The sequence below is a fragment of the Moschus berezovskii genome, chromosome 19 (assembly GCF_049115385.1).
Source record: "Moschus berezovskii isolate FMDL1 chromosome 19, NW_MosBer_1.0, whole genome shotgun sequence".
Taxonomy (NCBI): domain Eukaryota; kingdom Metazoa; phylum Chordata; class Mammalia; order Artiodactyla; family Moschidae; genus Moschus; species Moschus berezovskii.
Genome location: NC_142478.1, coordinates 75217055 through 75238598, shown reverse-complemented (window position 1 = coordinate 75238598; position 21544 = coordinate 75217055). Strand labels below are relative to the sequence as shown.

General features: G+C 57.4%; 1 protein-coding gene across 5 annotated transcripts in view; it reads left to right on the top strand.

Moving 5' to 3' along the window:
- The first annotated feature begins 4075 nt into the window (after window positions 1–4075).
- MED15 (mediator complex subunit 15) overlaps window positions 4076–21544 on the top strand; it is a 45171-nt gene continuing 27702 nt past the window's right edge. For 3 of the 5 annotated variants that reach the window (XM_088828396.1, XM_055404876.2, XM_055404878.2), the window contains exons 1-2: window positions 4077–4235; window positions 19163–19250. In XM_088828396.1, the coding sequence (XP_088684522.1) occupies window positions 4168–4235; window positions 19163–19250 (156 nt within the window). In that variant the 5' untranslated portion in view covers window positions 4077–4167. Of the gene's footprint in view, window positions 4236–17604; window positions 17747–19162; window positions 19251–21544 lie in introns of all 5 variants that reach the window. The other 2 variants (XM_088828397.1, XM_088828398.1) reach the window with 2 other exon arrangements.

Below are 21544 nucleotides of genomic sequence, written 5' to 3'. Positions count from 1 at the left end.
CCAGGTAATAATAAGGTGGTCATTAAGCATAGCCAAGGACCTTGAGCTCTTTCTCAAGGACTATAGATAATATTCTGAGCCGTATCCTGTGAACTGTCTTACAGATGCTGAAACCCCAGGTGGAAAAAGTTAACTCCATGATGACCAGACTGTACCCTCGACCCAGGCTGCCACATTTCCGAGAACTGGCCTCAGAGAAATGGGAACAAACTGACCCTGGAACTGAAGACTAACGGGACCGAAAACAACCAAGATGATGCCAGTCAGACCACCCGATGTCCAGTGTGAAGAAGGCTGTCAGGGCTGACTGTGCTGTTTCCTGCATGCGGTCCCTGCATGCACCCCCTACACTTTTGTCTATAAAAGCTCTTGCCCCACTGGTTGGCTGGGGGTGGTATGGAGGGTGGGGAGTCTGCCTTTGGACAGATGTCTCCACCCTCCCCTGCCAGTTGCCAGCATTTAAAGTAAAGCACATTTTCCTTTCCATCAGCATGGCCTGCTCATTGGCTTTTGAGCAGTGAGCAGCTGGACACACACACACCCCCGCTAACAATTTCAATACTCCTGAATATTAAAAAGCTGCTAAGAAGTTACCAACTTTCTCATCAATGACTTAATGAGAAGTGATTTTACATTTTCCAAAAAATGTTCTAAATTAATGTAAAAAATGAAAGAAATTAATTAATGTATTTTGGCTGGATCTTCATTACTGAGCACAGGCTTTCTCTAGCTGTGGCACTTGGCCTCCAGATCACGTGGCCTCACTACGCGTAGTTGTGGCGCCTTGGTTAATTGCCGTGTGGCATAGAGGGGGATTTTAGTTCTCAGACCAGTGATCGAACCCACGTCCCCTGCATTGAAAGGTGGATCCTTAACCACTGGACCACCAGGGAAGTCCCTGAACCCACCTTCTTTTCATCAAGATCACACGCCTGCTCTCAGGGCGTAATGAAGCTCAAGTTACTTACGTGTCATCACAGAAAGAATTCAGTGAGAGACAAAGTGATAGGTGAGAAGCGGGTTTATTTAGAGAGAAACACTCCATGGAAAGAATGCAGGCCATCTCAGAAAGCGAGCGTCTCCTGCACTGGCGAGCGGACTCTTTACCACTGAGCCAGCAAGGAAGCCAAGAAACCAAGTGACTGTACTCCAATAAAAAGTAAAGTTTCTACTGTGTGTAGCTTTTAGAAGCAACAACTGCCCGCCACCTCCACGCTCAGAAATGATTGCAGGCTCCAAGACAAACACAGAAGAGGGTCACATCCGGCAAGTGCTGGCGTGGAAGTGAGGCAGGAGAGAAGGGCCCAGGGCACAGCCTTTAGAAGAGCGGCACAGCCCTTGAGGACAGGACAAAAACTAGCTAGAGTTGCCAGGGTCCACGAAGGTGGAAGATTGGACGACTGGACCTGCAGCCTCATTACGCTCCCACTGTAATATGGCAGCATCTGAATGATGTGCTCACAGGTGCTGTAATTACTCTGAGGCTGACAGTTCGGTTCAGTTCAGTCGCTCAGTCGTGTCTGACTCTTTGCGGCCCTATAAACTGCAGCACTCCAGGCCTCCCTGTCCATCACCAACTCCTGGAATTTACTCAAATTCATGTCCATTGAGTCTGTGATGCCGTTCAACCATCTCATCCTCTGTCGTCCCCTTCTCCTGCTCCTCCTGAGGCTGACATCTAAGGCCAAAAAGTGGGTGGTGGCCTGGTTCCTGGAAATCCCCACCCAATCTCGAAAATAGTTGGACTAACCCTCCCATTCATTAGTCTATGAAATTACCCAGCCCTTAAGAACTAACCACCACATATTTTGAGACTGCTCCCGCCCTTTGAGAGAAACTGTATTTTATCTATGGAAAGTGTTTCTTTCTAAATAAATCCACTTCTTACCTGTCACTTTGCCTCCCACTGAATTCCTCCTGCCCGGAGACATAAAGAACCTTAGCTTCATTAAGTCCTGAGACCAGGTGTGCAATTCCAATTAAAAGACAGTGGGTTCGAGTGTCAGTCTGGATTCTGACCGGGTCCAGTACCCTATCCAAGGTGTGCGGTTTCAGGAGGGGCAGGCCAGCACCTTCCGGGATTGAGCACCGGAATGAGGAGGGGGACTAGAGGGGTCCCCGTGCAAGGCTGGAAGGGGAGGGCCAGAGCCCCCAGGAGGGTGTGCTAGGCTTTCTAGAGGGAAGCTTCCAGCTCCTGCCTCCTGCAGGGCCCAGCATGGTATCCACCAAATGTGTGGCCAGTGAGAGGGTCCAGCTATGGCAAGGTGGTCTCGGGAACCAGCAGAGTAGAGTTTGGCCCAGCACCTCGGGTGGCTTGGGAAAGGATCCTGCCTCCGGTCAGCTTCAGTTTCCTTTGCCATTTCCCCGCTAGTGTCCATTTAGGATCTACCTTCCTGTCTCTTCCCCTCGCTCCCTGAGGCCAGGAGGTCTGTGGCCATCTCTGCCTCTCTTTCCCTAATCACCATTCAGACTCTAACCAAGTTGGACCCCAGATAAAGGGATAAGTAGAAATAGAAGTCTGGAGCAAACACCAAAGGGGATAGCACTTAAGTTTATCTTGATGATAAATTCTTGACAGTGTTCCGAGCCTCTTTGTCACAGGGAGCAACAGTAAGGACAGGAAAAAAACCCACTGAATTGGAGATATACAGTATACATAACCAACATTTAATTCATGAGTCACTTGGTTTATTGAACACAATTAGCACACAGCACAGGCTCGTTGAAGCACACTTTAGCAGACTGGGCTGTAGGAGGCGTGCGTTAGATCTCAGTTTTCGTAAATGTGCAAGAGGCACTGAGACAGCGCAATGAGCCACTCCAGTCGGCCTGAGGGCGGCCAAGACACGGGCTTTGGGAGCTGAAACAGGGAGGTCCTAGGCAAACGTGCACAAGCTGATCACCGCAGGGACAGAATTTTTTTGTTGACCCGGACACTTGTGGGATCCTAGTTCCCCACCAGCAGTCAAACCTGCTCCCTGTCAAGTGAAAGCTTACAGTTCCAACAGCTGGCCTAGCAGCGAATTCCCAGGACAGAATTTTTAAAAAATATTTTTGAAAGAATGAGAGCAGAAAAGTTTGAAGATGTGAACAACCCTCCATCACGGCCAGACCTGAACCTGAGGACAAGAGGGGCCCCTCTGGGGAAGCTGCTCACTGCCTCCTCTCCCAGTCCCGCCCCTACTCCTGCCTGGGGGTCGGGGACACAGAGCTGACACAGCCCTCTTGGGCCCGGCGCTTAGCAGGCATCGGTAGGTGTCAGTCCACCTTCCACGAGGCCCATCTTGGTGACTGTACATTCATTCAGTAGCTTCTGTGGACCCCGGGGCTCAGGGTTTTTGTCACCTGCCTTCCCTCCCCAGGTCACAGACAAAGCCCCAGAGGATCAATCAGGCAGAGATTTCATCCTCCTAAGAGATGGCTGGATGGCATCACCGACTCGATGGACATGAGTTTGAGTGAACTCCGGGAGTTGGTGATGGACAGGGAGGCCTGGCGTGCTGTGATTCATGGGGTCGCAAAGAGTCGGACATGACTGAGCGACCGAACTGAAGAGTATCCTCAGGCTTCACCCCCCGGTCCATTCCCGCCTGCCTCCAGCTCCCCCTGCCTCCTCCACTCCGCACATTCGAGTGCCTTTCGTGAGTATCTGGATTGTGTTCTCCACGGACAGGGCTGTTGGGCCAGACGGGAAAGCCTGTGCTGAAAAATGAGCAATGTGGTTTGGGCTCCTCACATTCCCAAGCCCTAGAAAATAGAGCCATCGGTGGGATATGAAATTCCAAAATTCTGACCAAAAGAGAACCAGCGTCTGGTCCCTAGTGGGATGCGGCCGCAGGAAGGGCCGAGCAGGTGCTGAAAAATCCTGGATAAACAGTGTCTCCAAGGCATCCGCTCAGGCAGCGGGGGGCTTAGCGCCGCCTCCCCGAGCGGTGCGGGTGCCCTGGGCTCACGGGACCTGCACACAGTAGGGCCACAGGCCAAGCAGGTGACCCGGAGCGCGGCGGGGTGGGGGCGCCCGCGGACTCCATTTCCCACAAGCGCGCGCGCGCCCCCATTTCCCACAATCCCCTCTCCTCTTCCGGCGCGGCCGCCGCGCCGCCGACGGCTTCCGGGTTTGGGCCTGGCTCCGCGGCTGAGGCGGCGGCGGCGGAGCGGGGCGCCGGCATGGACGTTTCGGGGCAGGAGACCGACTGGCGGAGCGCCGCCTTCCGGCAGAAGCTGGTCAGCCAGATGTGAGTAGGGGCCGGGGCGGCGGCGCGACCCCCGCCCTCCCCCTCGGCGCTCCTCGGCCCTCCTCGCGGCGGGGGCGGCGCGGCCGGATGGCGGGGCCCCGGGCGCCGGGCCGCGGCCCTCGCCGCCCACCCCTCGCTCCCCTCGGGGCCGCGGGCTCGTCTTCCTGGGCCGAGCTCTCGCAGCGGGCGAGCCCCGGCTTGAGTCACCGTCCTGCGCTCCCGCGTCCGTCCTTCGCGTGCTCCGGAGGCGGCGGCCTCTGCCCGCTCCGCGCCCCGGTGCGGACGGAGGAGCCCGGGGCCTCCCGTAGCGGCGTCCGCGGCGGAGAAGCGCCTGAGGGCGGCGGCGGCGGGAGGCTGCGGGGGCCCCCTCCCCGCCGCGGGCCTCGCCGGAGGGTGGCAGGAAGAGGCCGTCAGGAAGCGGCCTTCGCTCGGGAGTGGGCGTGAAGAGCTGGGGTTGTTCGCCTCCTCGCCGGCCTCAGCCGCTGACCCCTCGAGGCTAGGGGCTGCCCGGCGCCCCGGGACTGGGCGCGCCGAGCTCCCGCTTCTCCGCAGTGGCCGCTGGCGGGTTACTGCCTTCTGCTGGGGCTCGCGGGCCCGGCGGGGGTCAGCCCCTGCCCCCGGGGCGCAGTTACAGCGTCGGCTTTCTCCTACCGGAGTTGACAGTTCTCTTGAGCTGGCCAGGAGCAGCCTTGGGGAGTAGGCGACGCAGAAATCGAGCCCCAGAAAGACGAGTAGGAGTGGGCAGGGCCGTCACCGCCAGCTGAGGCTTGGAGACTGAGCCCCCACCGCGCAGCGCGCTGGTACTCGTGCTAGGCTGAGCCGTGGGGTTTCAGGAGACGATCATGCAGCGGGGGCGAACGGGGGCGGTCAGTTAGTGGTGAAGGTGCCGCGCTGGGGAGGTGAGCCTCTGGCACGGGGCCTGCCTGGAGGTGCGAGATGCCAGGGTTGGGAAGATCCCTCTATTTCCCCACCCTCCCACCCCAGGCGGATCAAGAACAGAGGAGAGAGGCCAAGAAGGCCATTCCAAGAGTTCTGAGCTCTTGGGGGTCTGGGGACCCTGTCGTTTTTCACGCCTGAATTCCCCCCTGCTAGAGCCCTGCCTTTCTTATCGTTTCATAAAATCGTTGAGAAGTGACCTAGTCAGGCAGGCGCTTATAAAGGCCTGTGTGAGACAGTGCTGGAAAGTGAAAGAGGAAGACAATCCCAGGGAAAGAGGAGAGCCAGTGCGGATGGACGGTCCTTGCTGACTAACTGGGTGGAGGGGTGGGGTGCGACCGTGTGGAAGGAAGGCAGTGGGGGAAGGCAGGGAAGCCGGCAGTCCGGGGCAGGCAGTGGGGACTGCAGAGCTCAGCGGGGCCCTGCAGTGGAATTGTCTGGGACAGTTCTGCCCATGTTGCAGACTCAGTGCAATCTTGAGGCTTGGCCCGCTTCTGGGCTCCTGTAAGAAAGGCCCCCAGGTCAGAGATTTCTCTTGGAGGAAGCCTGGAGTTTAAAGACGAGAGGAATGAATTTTCCCCGAAGGAAGTGGCGCAGATGCGGGAGTGTCTGAGGGCTGGGGGGCCACTAAAGAGGACAGACTGAGTACTTCTTGATTCAGCCTTCTGCTTCCAGAGGACGGGGGTCCTTTTTCTTTTTTTGCCAGATGGGTGCTTAGATATTACTTTTCTGTTGCTGCCTACAATTCGTTTTGTTTAAAAACAACTGAGGTGTATTATTACCCATCAGTTTCTGTAGATCAGAGGTCTAAGTGGGCTCAGCTGAGTCTTCTCCCCAGGGTCTTCCAGGGCCGAAATCAGCATGTTGGCAGGTGCCTTTCCTCCTGGAGGCTCTGGGGTAGAATTTGCTTTCAGGCTCGTTCAGGTTGTTGACAGTTCAGTTCCACACAGCTGGAGGCCTGAGGTGAAATCGGTCCTCACTGGCTGTTAGCCTTGCCAGGGTCAGTCTGTCTTTGTTCCCAGGGGCTGGCTTCATTCCCTCCCACATCCACGTGCCCAGCTCCAGCAAGGGGTGGGCTCTTCTGCCCCATCCAGAAAAAAATAATTCTCTGCTAGTGGCTCAGAGTAGATTGAGCTTACCAGGATAATCCAGGATGTTGTCCCCACTGTGAAGTCAGTGTCTTGATGAGGTCTGGAGAGGCCCTTCTGCCTCTCCTGTGGGCGTGTTCAGGGTTAGGGCCTGGGCACATTGGGGAGCCCAGGATGAGCAGTTTCGGAGGCTGTCTGCCTCACTCGTGTGGGTGTTCTCAGTTCTCAGAGTTTCTGTTTTCTCTCCAGGTCTCACTTTGAAAGCTGTGATTCTTAGTGCCTTGATTTATGGTGTTCACAGAGTTACAAACGGTCAGGACACCTGGGCATATTGTTGCCTCTGACTATCTGCAGGTTTATATTGGTGCTTAAAGTTGGCTGTCTTGGGAAATGGTTTGTTAGTTTTTTTTTTTTTTTTTTTGGTCCGTGCCACAGGGCATGTGGGATCTTAGTTCCCCAACTGTGCTCCCTGCAGTGGCCTGCCGGGTGGTCCCTTGGGAACTGTCCTGAGCCGCAGTAATTTATAGTCGAGTGAGGAAAACCCCGTGGAGATCGGGGCCGTCGCAGGGGTAGGGGGCACCTGAGAGCGGCGCCCTGCCTCCCCCAGCTCTGAGTCGCTCTGGAGAGAGCGCGCTCCTGGCCCACTGCGGAAAGCAGTGTTAGTGGGGCTTGTCCGGAGGCCTTGCGGAGACGCCAGGGCAGCCTCTCCTTAGCCCCCACTCCCCGACTTCTGCCTCCCCTCGCTCCCCACTGCCCTGCTGACAGCTCTTCAGTGACTGTCCTCAGCGTCAGGACAGAGCTCTGGATGGCCCAGCCTGGCCTCACCACCTCTCTTGAACCCCTGCCCTTGTCCAGCCTCTCTGGTCTTTCAGCTTCTTGCACATTCCAAATTCTTTCTTTGTTCTTTTCCTTTAAACAATGTATCACGGAGTATTTAAAGAATTCCACAACGGGTAGACTCACCCCACTGTATTCCTGACTAGCTCCTTCTCTTTGTTGATAGGTCTGCTTCAGTATCAAATTCTCCAGGTCCTGCCCACCCTGCCTAGAGTCGGTCACCCCCTGTAATGTATCTCTGGCCCTTTGAGTTTCCCGCAAGACTCTGATTCTGTGAAAATGACACCTGGCGTGTTAAGCACTTGCTGAAGCGTGCAGGAGCAGGTGTCGTCCTGGGGGCTGTGTGAGCCGCTGTCTGAACCACTGGCCTGGGCGACCGTCTCCAGCACGTACTCTGAAGCTTGGGAGCCCATTCTTTCTCCACGTGTTAGCTGAGTGACCTTGGGCATGTCACCTTTCTGGTCATCTCCTCCTCTTGAAGACAGGAGTCCAGTCTGTCTCACAGGGCTGGTGGGAGGGGAATGGAGGGCTGGGGACTCGCAGTGACGTGTCGCCTGATGCCCCCACCCTGGGCCCTGGCAGGAGGAGGGGACAGTGAAGGTGGTGAGGGGACCGATGACGCTTACGGGAGCTTCTGGGGAGGGTAGCTGTGAAACTCTCAGTGGGCTCAGATGGGCTCTTTGTGGAACACCTGCTTTCCCTGCAGGACCGCAAGGGCAGCCCCCCGAGGACCCCCCAGCTGGCCTTTGTGGGCCTTAGACCTGCCTCCTGGGGTCATGGGGTGCGTGTTGCGCACACGTGTCCAGTCTGTCGGCTTCTGGAGAACAAGCATGTGTGAGGAGTGAGCAGCACCGTGAATGCAAGAAAGGGCTGCCTTAAGCGTCTCCAGAGACCCCTCTCAAGTTTTGTATCGTTACTTCCCACTCTTGAGTGAGCAGGTTGCACCTTCAGGCGTGGAGTGAATGAACGTCCGCTGGGCTGACAGATCCCAAGGGGAGGAGACAGGCCTCGGGGAGGGCAGCTCTGGCCAGGGCTCCAGTCGGGGGCCAGGGTCGGGGGGAGTCGCGGGTGGGGGGGCAGCAACAGGTCACCTGCCTCTTCTGCCACGGCCCCCAAGGGACACGAGAGGTCCAGGTCTGCAACCTAGAAGGCGCGGAGATTTCAGCCTAGACCGGAAGGAGCGTGCCGAGTGCTGTTACCTAGAAACAAAACAAGCACAGAAGCCGAGGAGAACAACCAGACGGCAACTTGCAAGGGTCTGGAGAGGTCTTCAGAAGGAGGGGAGCGTTCCGAAGTTTGCGTGTCTGGAGCCTGCCTGTGGCTTGTGGTCCCTCCCTTGGGCAGAAGCCGCTGAGTCTTGGCCGACGCTTTTCCTGGCTTGGCCCACAGGCCGCAGCAGCCCTGGGCCTCTGTGCTGTGACTCTGGCCTTGCTCTCCAGCGCAGAGGCTGCGGAGACCATCACTTCTTCCTCGCCGGGTGTCTTCCACATGGCCGGGCTGGTGTCTGGGTACAGCCCGCCACCAGAATGTCTGCGCCCCGAGGCCAGGGGCCCTGTCTGCTCACCGTCAGTCCCAGTGAAACAGCCAGAGCGTGACTGGTGAGACAGTGACTTCAGGGTGCTGAGCCTCAGCTCTGCGTCCCTGGACCAGGAGTGAGAGTGACCTAGGGGACGGGCCTCCGCCACCCAGGGTTTTCTCAATGGCAGCTGAAACGTGGGGGTGTGCTCTGCGCCCTGCTGCAGGAGTTGGCCTGTTGGCTCACCCGCCGCCTCGAGGCAAACTGCCTTTTCATCTGAAAGAATGGTCACGTCTCTGGGAAAACTGGGGGGATGGAAGTTAACCCAAGCCAGATGCACCGTGAGCGCTTTGGTGGAGCTACTGCCAGTGGGCATCCTGTTGGCAGTTTTAACCACTCCCCATGGGTCACTGGTTCCCACAGGGTGGCTGACACAGCACCGCAAGCCCCGCTGCCCTTTGGCCTCACAGGCTGCAGCTCTCACACCACTTCCTGGCTGGAAATCGTCCAGCTGTTGGTGCCATTCCTGACCTTGTGGCCCTGGCTGGTCCAGGACCCTAAGTGGGCATTCTTGGGTGGGAAGGGCCGTGAAGAACAAGGGGTTCCTGCCCCAGAAGAGCATCCCTGAGGGCAGTGATGTCGGTTATGAACCGTAAAGGTCAATTTTTAAAGGAACTCTGATGGCTTTTTGAAAATTCAAAATGGGTTGTAGAACCAAGTAGTATAAAGACCCCGCCATACCTGTGTGTTCAGCACTCAGTTTCAAGTTGTCAACTCCCACCTCAAGGACTCCACCCTCTGTCCCCAGTCACTCTTTGACACCCAGACTGTTTGGGTGGCAGCCGGTGGACTCAGCTCCGGGCTGGGATTCCTCCTCCAGAGTCTCTGCCTGCCACCCCTGCTGTGCCAGGCTGCCCCAGAACCTCACAGGCCCCTGGCTTTGGACCTGGCTGCCCCGCTTCCTGCTTGCTTCCCTGGCTCATCAGCACCAGGCCCCCTGCCCCTTGTCCTCCCAGGACTCCAAGTTGGCTCCCCCCAGCCCCACGCTCTCTGACTGCCTCACCTGCAGTTTGCATCTGGATTGTTGGAATGTTTGTCACCCCCTGGTCTGAGCCCCTCCAGGCAGGAATATCACGAGCATTCTCGAGTCACAGTTGCTTCCTGCCTCTCCAGGGGTGACTGTGGGTCACCCTGATGGGTGATCATCTCAGAGTCTGAGAAAGTCACAGCACCACGCATGCGGGATGCAGGCAAGCTGGCGTCCCCATGCGCCATGGACGTCGGGTGTAGGCTGAGTTTAAGTCGTTGCTTTTGGCTGGTTGTCTGAGTGATTTTAATTTTCTTTGTAATCTGTAGTACACGTGGGTACTGTGTAGTTTAACAGTCAACATGTATTTGTTTGCAATCAGAAATCTCTTGAAGGAGAGGTAGACCCTGTGTGCAGGGAGGAGGAGGAGGGCTGTGGTCTCCTCCAACTGCTGTGAGGTGGCGAGTCGCCACGTGCCCTGAGTCAGGGTGGGCAGCCTCCTTCGCCTGACCCGGTGCCAGCACAGCCGTCTGAAGGCGATTCTTTCTTCCCCACCCCTGCTGAGAGGCTTCTGCTTTCCATCTGAAGCTGCCTGTCCAGGTTCCCTCCCCGCTTCTGCCCCCATGCAGTGGGAGAGCCCCCGCCAGACTCCCCTGCTCCACACCTCTGGCTGCAGTCGTTTCTCCTCTTCCCTGTCGGAAGTCTGGCATCATCCCCACTCCTGACCCCTGATGGCTCCGCCCACAGTGGTCCTACTTTTCTCCCGAGTTTGTTGGACTCTGATTGGATGCATCCTGGCATGAACGGAACAGGTGAACTCGGTTTTGACACTCGTGGTTACTTATTTTGTCTTGCCAGCAGTGTTAGCGGTTCGTGGGGAGCAGGAGCTGGTCCCACCTCTGCGTCGTGCGCACCCCTAGGTGCCTCGTCTCAGGTGAGGGACATCGGGCGGCTGCAGGGAGGGGTGTGGAAAGCAGTGTGGAGCTGTGTAGACAGGGGAGTCCAGGCTGTTCTGGGTGGTTCTGCTTAGTAGATAAGCAAAGGAGTACCTGGTCCCGGAGACAGGGGAGGGTGGTTAGGAGCCCAGGCGTGATTACCTCGAAACCACAACTCCAGAGGGTGGGGGACGCGCCGCTCCATTTTCACAAGGAAGCTCTGCTTGTGAGGACGCCTGGTGGTCTCTTGCTTGGCCCTGTCACTACCGAGGGTGTGGCTTCCGCCCCTGGTCGGGATCCCTTGAGCTGTGGGGCGCGCCTTGCTGGCCCAGGCGGGTCCTGTCAATAACGGGCTCTGCCTGAGTGAGCTGTGCATCCAGGTGCAGTAACTGACTTGGCACAGTGAGTGCTTGGAGAAGACGCTCCAACTTGTCGTTTTTGTGGCTGTTGGTGATGGCAGAGCACTCGGGCGTGTCTTTTCTCCGCTCACTGGTCCTCACCAGGCTCTGCTCCGACTTGCTGACGAGCAGCGGGTGCTCCTCCTGACCTGGGGACCAGGGTAAGGACCAGGGCGGGGTGTGACCCGGTGGCCTCTGCTCAGTCCCTCGGCATCCAGGCCGGGCATGGCTGGCAGGGGCAGAAGGTGCTGCCCGGGGCGCCTGCTCTCCGAAGCCTGTCCAGACTCCGGGGCTGGGGCAGTGCTCAGCTGCATCCCCGCTGACCCCGTCCTCTCCCTCTTTCCAACTTGCTTTCCGTCCTCATCAGAGGTGCGGTGTTAGGCAGTGGTCTGGTCGCCGGGTGTGGGCTGGAGCCCCTGTTGTCGAGTGGAGAGAAGGCCCTGTGGGCCACTGGGGGCCCTTCACAGCCATTGGGTGCTGAGAGTCATCCCAGGGAGGACTCTGGGAGCCCTGCCTGGGGCTGCGGTCAGTGTGGCATTAGAGCTGAGGGTGGGGCTGGGGCTCAGGGCCCTGCAGAGTCCCATCGTGTGTCTTTGTGTTGCAGTAAAGCCCTCCCGCCGCCCACGCTGCATCCTGAACGGGAGGCACCCTGTGCTTCAGCTGGTGCAGAGCTGGCCCTGCTCTCCTGACTTCCTGGCCACGGAGACGTTTGCTCCCGCACTTGCTGTCCTTGGAATCCCACGCTGTACACCCCTGGGTCTTGGCTCTACTGAGTGTCACATGCACGACACTTGTCCTCGTGGGCGGCAGGTTCTTCTTTTTGCCGTTGCTCCATGGCACGGCGCCGTCTCCCATCCGCTGCGTGACCCCGCCCCGGGCGGCTTGCCCCGTCTGCTTGGTGCCATGCTGGCTCTCTGGACTCCGCCTCCAGGGCAGGCCTTCAGACTCTTAGTGCCGGCCGGGGTTTCCAGGTGGCCCCAGTGGCGGTCCCCAGCAGCCCTGAGGGGGCTCGCCGCCCTTGCCTTGTCAGGCTGCCTTCATCACAAGCACCTTGTTGATTTCTCATGCGCACCCAGGTGGAGACCCACCGGGTGCCGCGACCGGAGGGAGGCTTTGAGACACGGGTGATGACGTGCAGGCTGTGTGGGGCGTCCGCCCGCCCGTGGGGGAAGCAGGGAGCCCCGCCCTGGGCGCTGTGGGCCGTGTGAGGGGCGGAGGGAGAGGATGTGGGAGTGGGCAGCCCGTCCCAGCAGCGCTGGCCCGTCTTCAGCTCCTGTGTCGGTCAGTGGGGGCTGGTGGGCACAGCGCTTCGTTCTGTTCAGATAACATTGCAGATTATTTCAAAGCAGCAGAGTGTTTTTCATGCTCTCTGCCCAGAGGTGGCTGTTGCTGACATTGTGACCTCTTTATTTCAGTCCTGTTTCTTGGGCATATGACTTGATGTGTATGCCTTTTAAATATGCCAGTACACACACAGTCCATGTTTTTGAAGTGGAACGAGACTCTGAGTTCAGTTTGAGTGGTGGCTTTCTCAGGACCACAGTCCATGCCCTGGGGACCCCGGCTGGGACTTGAGTGTCCGTGGTTCCAGTTCTCGAGAGGCTGGACACAGTGGTTCCAAATTGGAAAAGGAGCACGTCAGGGCTGTATGCTGTCACCGTGCTTATTTAACTCATATGCAGAGTACATCATGAGAAACGCTGGACTGGAGGAAGCACAACCTGGACTCAAGATTGCCGGGAGAAATATCAATAACCTCAGATACGCAGATGACATCATCCTTATGGCAGAAAGTGAAGAGGAACTAAAGAGCCTCTTGATGAAAGTGAAAGAGGAAAGTGAAAAAGTTGGCTTAAACCTCAACATTCAGAAAACTAAGATCAAGGCATCCGGTCCCATCACTTCATGGCAAATAGATGGGGAAACAATGAAAACATTGACAGACTTTATTTTCTTGGGCTCCAAAATCACTGCAGATGGTGACTGCAGACATGAAATTAAAATATGCTTCCTCCTTGGAAGAAAAGCTATGACCAACCTAGACAGCATATTAAAAAGCAGAGACATTGCCGACAAAGGTCCATCTAGTCAAAGCTATGGCTTTTCCAGTAGTCATGTATGGATGTGAGGGTTGGACCAAAGAGAAAGCTGAGTGCTGAAGAATTGATGCTTTTGAACTGTGGTGTTGGAGAAGACTCTTGAGAGTCCCTTGGACTGCAGGGAGATCCGACCAGTCCATCCTAAGGAGATCAGTCCTGGGTGTTCATTGGAAGGACTGATGCTGAAACTTTAGTACTTTGGCCACCTAATGGGAAGAACTGACTCATTGGAAAACGCCCTGATGCTGGGAAGGATTGAAAGTGGGAAGAGAAGGGGACGAGAGAGGGTGAGATGGCTGGATGGCATCCCCGACTCTTATGAACGCGAGTTTGCGTGAACTCCGGGAGTTGGTGACAGACAGGGACGCCTGGTGTGCTGCCATCCGTGGGGTCACAAAGAGTCGGCGACGGCTGAGCCACTGAACTGAGCTGAGGCACGGCGGGCCTTCTGATCTGTCTGGGTGAGGAGGGACTGGACCGACTTCCGGTTACTAGAGCAGGCTTTCTGAGGCTTAGTACTTCCCCCGTCCCAGAGGCCCAGGCTTTCTAGGCCACATGGTCGCTCCCTGTGTGAGGGCCCAAAGGACCCCACTACAGGACACTCTTGGACGTGAGCCTTCTTCACGCGTCTCCCCAGTGTCTTCCTGTGTGCTTGAAACGACCCTGTTTGTCTGTCTGGGTGAAGTAGAAAAGGATACTTTATTATTTTGCCAGAGAGGGGGACACAGTGTGCTCCTGCCTTAAAAAACTATGTGTTCCCCCGCCTGCCTGCGCCGGGACAATTTGATGAGGGTTATAACAGTGGTTCAAGGGCGGGGTCTGTGACAGGAGCAGGGTGTGAGCAGGCTTGCACCAGATGAGATGACCCTTTTATTTCCTATCTTGTTCCATTAGGATTTCTCCAACCCTTCACAGAAGTACGGACCATGGGAGTGCGGTCTCCCCACTACTTGGAGAGTTCACATCATGGGACCAGCGTTTCCCGTCCTTCTCCCTGTCCCCCCTCCCCTGGACTATTTTCAGTCACATCCCAGATACCGTGTGATTCTCACTGCCTGAATCAAGTGCGGATCTCTGGAAGACAGGGCTTTGCTCTTCCCGAACACTTCACAAGTCCTGTGAGATAAACACTTCCATAAGCTCTTGGCTTGACACAGACCATCCTTGCCGGGTGGTTGCCCTGGGGTGGCTGGGACACACTCAGGGCTGGAACCTGGGGAGCCCTGGGGCCCGTGCCCAGATGAGTCAGACATGCGAGTGGAGAAGACGACAAAGCTTCTGCTCTAGCTCAAAGAAGACACACCCTCCTGAGAGCAGCGGTAGCTTCTTTAGGCCTGGCTCTTTCACTGAGCCTCATTCACCGTTGAGAAATCTTCCCAGCAGAAACTGGAGAGCTCCGTCCGACCAACAGGGACGTGAGGAGAAAACAGGGAATCAAGGTCTGGGATGTAGCTTGAGACAGGCTCCCAGCTGCTGTGAGGGCGGGCGGGCGTCCTCCTTTCAGGCCTGGAGCATCTGCTTGCAGCTGGTGACTAAGCCACTGCGTCTCATCGTTTCCTGCCCCCAGCGCAGCCCCCTGGGTGCTGGGCCGCACCGACGCAAGGGGTCTCTCCCACCGGGGGCGCTGTGCGCTGGGCCCTCTCTGGTCGGCCCCTCTGACCACACTGGCCTGGGGCTGCGGCCTCAGTGGCCTCTCTGTGCCGCCAGGCCGCCTGTCCTTCCCCACCTCGCTCTGGCGGCGAGGGGAGGCGCATCGGTCCCGGTGCACGCGGCCTCCTCGGTGGAGGCCATCCCCGAGGACTGAGTTGCCCGTCCCGCTGCTGTTTGGCCCCAGGTTGGGCCTGGCGTTGCTCCTCTCTGAGAGCTTTAGGGCAGCTCGCCTGGCTCCCCAGCGCAGGGTGGCGCTTCAAGGAACGCTCCTCCACTCCCTCCCCGGGGGCTCCATCCCGCCACCCAGAGGTGTGCTCTTCCCCAGGTCCTCACAGCTCTGGCCCTCCTGTCTCTACCTCCTGTTTCCTGACTCTGGCTCTGCCCTGCGGGAGATGTCTTCAGTCTTATCTGACCTTTCCTTGCTAACATCTAATATACTTCCATTTGTCAGAACCTTTTTTTTTTTTTTGGCAGTCTGCCTTTTCTGGTTTTCAGTGTCCTGTTCCTGTGAAATGGATGCCATGTCTTATCTGTTATGCTTGGGTAATAAAGGTAGTTTCTTGATATTTTCTTCTTCCTGTTGAGTTCCTCTGGGGGATCTTTATCTGTCGGTGTTAGGTGTGTGGGAGCCCGTGGTCAGCTGCTCATTCTGACAGGGCTCTGTGAAGGCAAGTGGAAATCATACCTGCAGGTTCAGTCCCTCTTTCCAACTTGGATTTTCAGCTCTTATTTACTTGTATTCAAGTGAGGTTATTACAGGGAATGTGCGTGTTTGGATTATGACTTAAGCTAGCGCCTCACCCTTCACATGGCTCTGTTCTTCGACAGGTGGGTTCCTCTTCCGAGAGCCACAGCGCACCCTGGAACCTGTGTACATATATATTTCCTTATTTTTCATTCTGGCTGGTCCCTTACCCTCCTCTCCAAAAAAGCTCACCATTTTTAAAGAATTCTCTGCCTGCTGCTGCTGCTGCTAAGTCACTTCAGTCGTGTCTGACTCTGTGTGACCCCATAGACGGCAGCCCGCCCACCAGGCTCCCCCATCCCTGGGATTCTCCAGGCAAGAACACTGGAGTGGGTTGCTATTTCCTTCTCCAATGTGTGAAAGTGAAAAGGGAAAGTGAAGTCGCTCAGTCATGTCTGACTCGTAGCGACCCCATGGACTGCAGCCTACCAGGCTCCTCCGTCCATGGGATTTTCTAGGCAAGAGTACTGGAGTGGCTTGCCATTGCCTTCTCCGCCTAAGAGAGTATAATACTTGAAGGGACAAACCAAAGAGTTTAAGTCTTTTCTGACTTGACCCTATAGGTATGAACCCTATAGATGTGTGAGTCGGACACAGCCTGCTCCCTCTTGGGGCCCGCGTGGTGACTCCCTCTCCTCTCTGGAGGCAGGCTCCTGGGCTTCCTTGGTGCCCAATGGCATTTAGGGAGGGTGGGACAGTTCTCTCCTATGCTGGCCTGAGCCGTGCTTCACCAGTCAGCTCCCCGGGCTGTGCTGCAGATGTGGGGAGCTCGCCCCCGGCCCTTGGGCCCTGGCACCCCTCCTTGGACCTCAGGGCAGGGCTTGAACTTCTCTCTCTGATGGGTGGCTGGTAAAAATGTGGGAGGAACTTCTTTTCCATTGAGGCAGTCTAAGTGCAGGTTGTAATAGAATTTCCAGACACAGAGCCCCGTACAGGACACCAAATGTTGGGGCAGTCCAAGCGCAGGTAGGAAAATAATTTCCAGACATAGAGCATTTCAGAAGGGAATGAGTTTATTAAGAGCAAAGAGCAGGAATAACGTGGGCACCGTGAGTGCAGTGGGTCAAAAACTCCTGACAGGCAAGGGAGAGTCAACAGTTTACCTGAGTTAATAGCCAATTTTTATAACCTCAAGACAAAGACAATTCCTGCTGCAAGGCTGGTGTTAAGTGATTGGTTGAGGAGCTCTAGGGTGTTCACTGGAGTGGGCCTCTTTGCCTGCTGGGGAGCCAGGAAGCTTGTTAGTGATGATCAGGGAGGAGGGGCTTTTGGCGATGGTTACGAAGGGGCTCAGTCAGCTTCGGAGTGAGCTGGGTTCCGGCTCCGCTTCTGTGGCCTTGGTGCAAGGCCTCACCCCTGGGCGTCTTGGGGGCAGGCTCAGCATCTCCCACCTGGTGTGTCCTTCCCGCTCTATGCTGTGTGCTTGATGGGGTGCTTCAGAGGGCCTCGTCCCTCCCTCTGCGGGCGTGGCGCATCCACCTGCCATCCACCATGCTGCTGGGGCTCAGAGCTTACACTGGGTGCAGGGTCAGCCACCAGCCGCAAGCTTCTGTCCTGCGGTGGTGAAAGAAAACAGCCTCCACACACAGGCAGCCCTTGGCCAGGTAGCCTCCCCTGGGAGTGGGGCAGGGCTGCAGAAACCTCCACCCCCAAGAGGTCCATTGGCCAATGGCATCATGGTTCCCAAATCCGGCAAGTTTCCTTTGGTGGCATGAAAGCCTTTGGGTGGGCAGAGGGCATCCGGTCCCGCTGAGGCCGGGATCTTCGGCACAGGCCCCAGAGGGAGGGGCGGGGTGCTGGGAACGCGCCCCCGTCACAGCTGGGGAGGGGGTGTCAGGAGAGACGGGAGTGTGGGTGGGAGGCTCCGGTGAGACTGTTCTCCGACCGGCTTCCTTCACACCTGGCTGTCCCTGTGCCTGTGTGCCTGACAGTGCTCCTGTGACCTCGGCGTGACCCGTGTGCGGACACTGTCCCGTCCGCCCTCTGCAGGACGGACACACAGGCACCTTGAGGTGGCACCTTCACAGGGTCACCGGGGGGGTCTGGGTGGCCAGGGCCTGTGGCCTGAGCGCACATCCGGCTCACGTGCAGGCACAGCCGCCCAGGGACACACAGCGGGCATCTGCCTTCCGCTGCAGATGCCAGCATCGGGGACGAGGGCTGGACGCTGACTGAGTGGAGTTCCGCACTGTGGAGGCCTGGAGGCGGAGGCCACCGCAGAACGGCCCGGGCGTGGTGACACGTGGGATGAGGACTGAGCTGAGAAGAGCAGGCCCCCAGGTGTGTTGTCCGGGCGGTGGTGGGCACAGCACCTAGGCAGCAGGGGTTCCTGGTGTGTCCCTGCAGGTGGGTTCTGGGCTCCGGCTGGGGGACTCGGGGGCCCGGGTATGGGTCAGGTTTGGACCAGAGACCAGTGATGGGTCTGCTCAGTCACCTCTGTCTGAGGTGCTTGGGGTCTCAGAGCCCACTTCCACGTGGAGCGCCTGCCCTGCCGACCTCAGCCCCTGCCCGCGCGCTACCCCGGCCTGCCGGGGCCTGGCCTTGTGCTCCCGCTGCCTTCCCGCTACCTCTTTCTGAGCCTGGTTACATGTCTCCTGTGCGTGGGTCTCCTCCACGCTGGCTGCCTCTCCAGCAGGACGCTGTTGCTGTCTCTGGGCCCGGCGCAGGCTTGGGGAAGCAGGCAGGAGGTGGGAACTCTGACCTCACGTGGGGAATGAGTTACCTGGCAGTGGGGTGGCTGCGTGGCATTTTCCTTTTCTTCACACGTTAGTACAGATCTGTCTGTGTCAGCATTTAGCTTCCTTCCTGGGATTTCTTTGGGGATGACAGATGTGGTCCTGCAGCCCCCTGCGGTGCCCGGGGTGTGAGTGTGTTTGGAACTGTCAGAGGCCCCCGGTACCTGCTTTACCCGGCTTGTTGGATTCCATGGTGGGAGTGAGGGCTTCTTTGTCAGTGAGCCCAGCTCTGGGGAGAAGGGCGGGGAGACCCATCCTGCAGGCAAGAAGGTGGCCTGCGAGCAGGGGGCCCGGCGGGGGGCCCGAGGTGCCCCCTCCTGTCTAACACGTGCCCACCTGTGCTTTCCTGTGTCGGGGGCAGAGTCTGTCCTGCCCCCAGAGAGGCTCCAGTGTAGCCATGCACACGGCTGTCACCCTGCAGGGCGTCGCGTGATGGAGACCTGGCTCCAGTCCGGTCTCGCTGTGCGTGCGTTGGCATCTGTGAGGTCGGCGTCTGCCTTGAGCTGGAGGTTGATGAGGTCGGGCTCATCTCCTTGGTCCCCCTGCCTGTGGGAACTTTGCCTTGGGGGGACTAAGGTGACTGGCGTGGCCCCTCAGTTCTGCATGGGTCCCATTGCTCTTGGCGCCGGAGTTTGGAGGGAACGCGGGTGTCCTCAGGGCAGGAATTGGAGGCAGCTACCACCCTGCCATCGACTGTGCTGGTTGTGAGCAGCCCTAGGCTGGCCCCACTGCCGGCCCGAGCTGGGCAGCTGCTTTCTTGCCAGGGTGACTGCCGTTCCTGGCCCTGCCGCCTTCTGCGCTCAGCCGCCTTTCCTTGCTGTACTGAGGGCCCCTCCCTCCGTGCCTGCCCTGGGCCTCAGCCAAGCTGGCGGGCCGGGCTGCCCGTGGGCCCCGGACAGCTGCTATGAGGGCCCGCTGGCCGGGGAGTCTGTGTCAACGTCTCTTTTCCTTTGTATTCCAGCGAGGATGCCATGAGGAAGGCTGGCGTGGCCCACAGCAAATCAAGCAAGGACATGGAGAGCCACGTGTTCCTGAAGGCCAAGACCCGGGTAAGCCCTGGGGGACAGTGCCCGGGGGCAGGTGCCAGGCCACGGGGACGGGGTGGCCACTCACTGCTGGGTGCTGCTCTGCATCTGTTGGACAGCTGTGGGAGGCGGTGCGTGGGCACCCAGGCCGGCCTGCTGGCACCGCTATCCATGCCCAGCTCCCATGAGTCCTGCAGGGTGCTGTTGGGCCTTGGTGGCTCCTGTGGATGGTGCCCTGAGGCAGAGACCCTCTGTCCTCGGGCTCAATCCTCCCCAGGGGTCGGGCCCCGGCCAGTGGGCCCAGAAGGGCTCCCGCCCCTTCTAAGTGACGCAGGTGATGCTCGTGGAGGGTGTGGCCCTGGTGAGGACGGGCTGGGGGGCAGCGGATCGAGTGGTTGGGGCGGGTCCTCGGTGAGTTCTTACAGTAACTGGGGCCGCCTGGGCACCGCGTGACCCCCGTCCTGTCATTGCGCGTGCGCTCCCCGGGGGCAGAGCTGCTGGTCGCAGTGAAGCGGGACAGACACACAGGAGGCAAGGCTTGTCTGGGCTGCCTGGCTCTGCCGAGCATCTGGTGCCCGAGCGTGGGGCTGCAGCTCTGGGACCCTCTGTGTCCAGAGTTAAAAGCAGACAGCATTTACAGTCGGGTACTGGTGTAGGTGAACCAGCTGTCAAGAGGCACAGAGCTCCGTCAGAGAAACTTGAGCCTTGAGTGTTTACATGAGGTAAATATTTTCTGAAATGGGAAGGTAGAGCTGACTGGCTGCAGAGCAGTTTCCTAAATAGAAACCACGTGTGCAGCCAGGGCTTGGGGATCACACACGAGCGTGTGTTAGTGAGCACGTGTCAGTGAAGGATGAGCCGCCTGTGCACACAGAGGATGGTAAGCATTCTCTTCTTTTATAACGGTGTTATAGAATTCTGATTCATGTATTATACAATTCACCCATGTAGAGTCTGCAATCAGCCGTCTTTAGGGCCTCCACAGAGTTGTGCAGCCATCACCATGATGTGTTTCAGAGGATTTTCTTTTCTTTCTCTTCCTTGTTTTGATGGCACTGCTTGGCTTGTGTGATGTCAGTTCCCTGACCAAGGATTGAACCCGGGCCCTGACAGTGAAAGCCCGGCATCCTGACCACTAGGCGCCCGGGGTCTCCCTAGAGCACTTCCTCAGGAGACTCTGTGCCCATTCACCGCACTCCCACCCTCGTCAGCCCCGGGCAGCCGCCTGCCTGCTGTCTGTGCTGCGGCGTTGCCTGTCCTGCGCTGTTCAGACAAGTGCAGTCGTGAAATACATGCTTCTGTGACTGGCATCTTGGTAAAATATTTTTAGTGTTTATCCATGAACCATATTGTGGCATGTATTTCATTCTTTTCATTGTCAAGTAATACTCCGTTGCTTAGATGTGCCACATATTATTTATCCGTCCATCATTGTCAAAGCTATGGTTTTTCCAGTAGTCATGTGTGGATGTGGGAATTGGACCATAAAGATGGCTGAGCGCCACAGAATTGATGCTTTTGAACTGTGGTTTTGGAGAAGGCTCTTGAGAGTCCCTTGGACTGCAAGGAGATCCAGCCAGTCAATTGTGAAGGAAGTCAGTCCTGAATATTCATTGGAAGGACTGGTGCTGAAGCTCCAATACTCTGAGTACCTGATGCGAAGAGCTGACTCATTAGAAAAGACCTTGATGCTGGGAAAGACTGAAGGCGGAAGGAGACGGGGACGGCAGGAGGAGATGGATGGCATCACTGACTTAATGGACATGAGTTGAGTGAGCTCCGGGAGACGGTGAAGGACAGGGGAGCCTGGCGTGCTGCGGTCCATGGGGTCGAGAGTCGGACACAACTGAGCGGCAGTAAACCCATCAGATGAAGTACATCTGGACTGTTCCCACTTTCTGGCTGTTACAGTAATGCTACTCTGAACGTTCATGTGCCAGCTTTCCTGGGGACGTATGATTTCATTTCTCTGTGGTGTATACCTGGGTAAGGAGTTGCTGGCTCAGATGGTAGCTCTGTTTAGCCTTTTGAGGAATCGCCAACTTGTTTTCAAGGCAGCTGCACCAGCTCACATTCTCAGGCCGCTTCTCCACCCTCCTCAGTACTTGTGACTGTTTTATTGTAGCCTTCATCGTGAGTGTGAAGTGCTGTCTCGTTGTGGTTTTTAAAGATTAACCTGTGGCTGTGCCGGGTCTTCATTGCTGGTGCAGACTTTGCTTGGTGGGGCAGCGAGTTGGGCTGCTCTCTAGCCATCGTGTGCAGGCATCTCATTGCTGTGGCCTCTCGAGTGCGTGGGCTTCGGTGGACATGGCTCACAG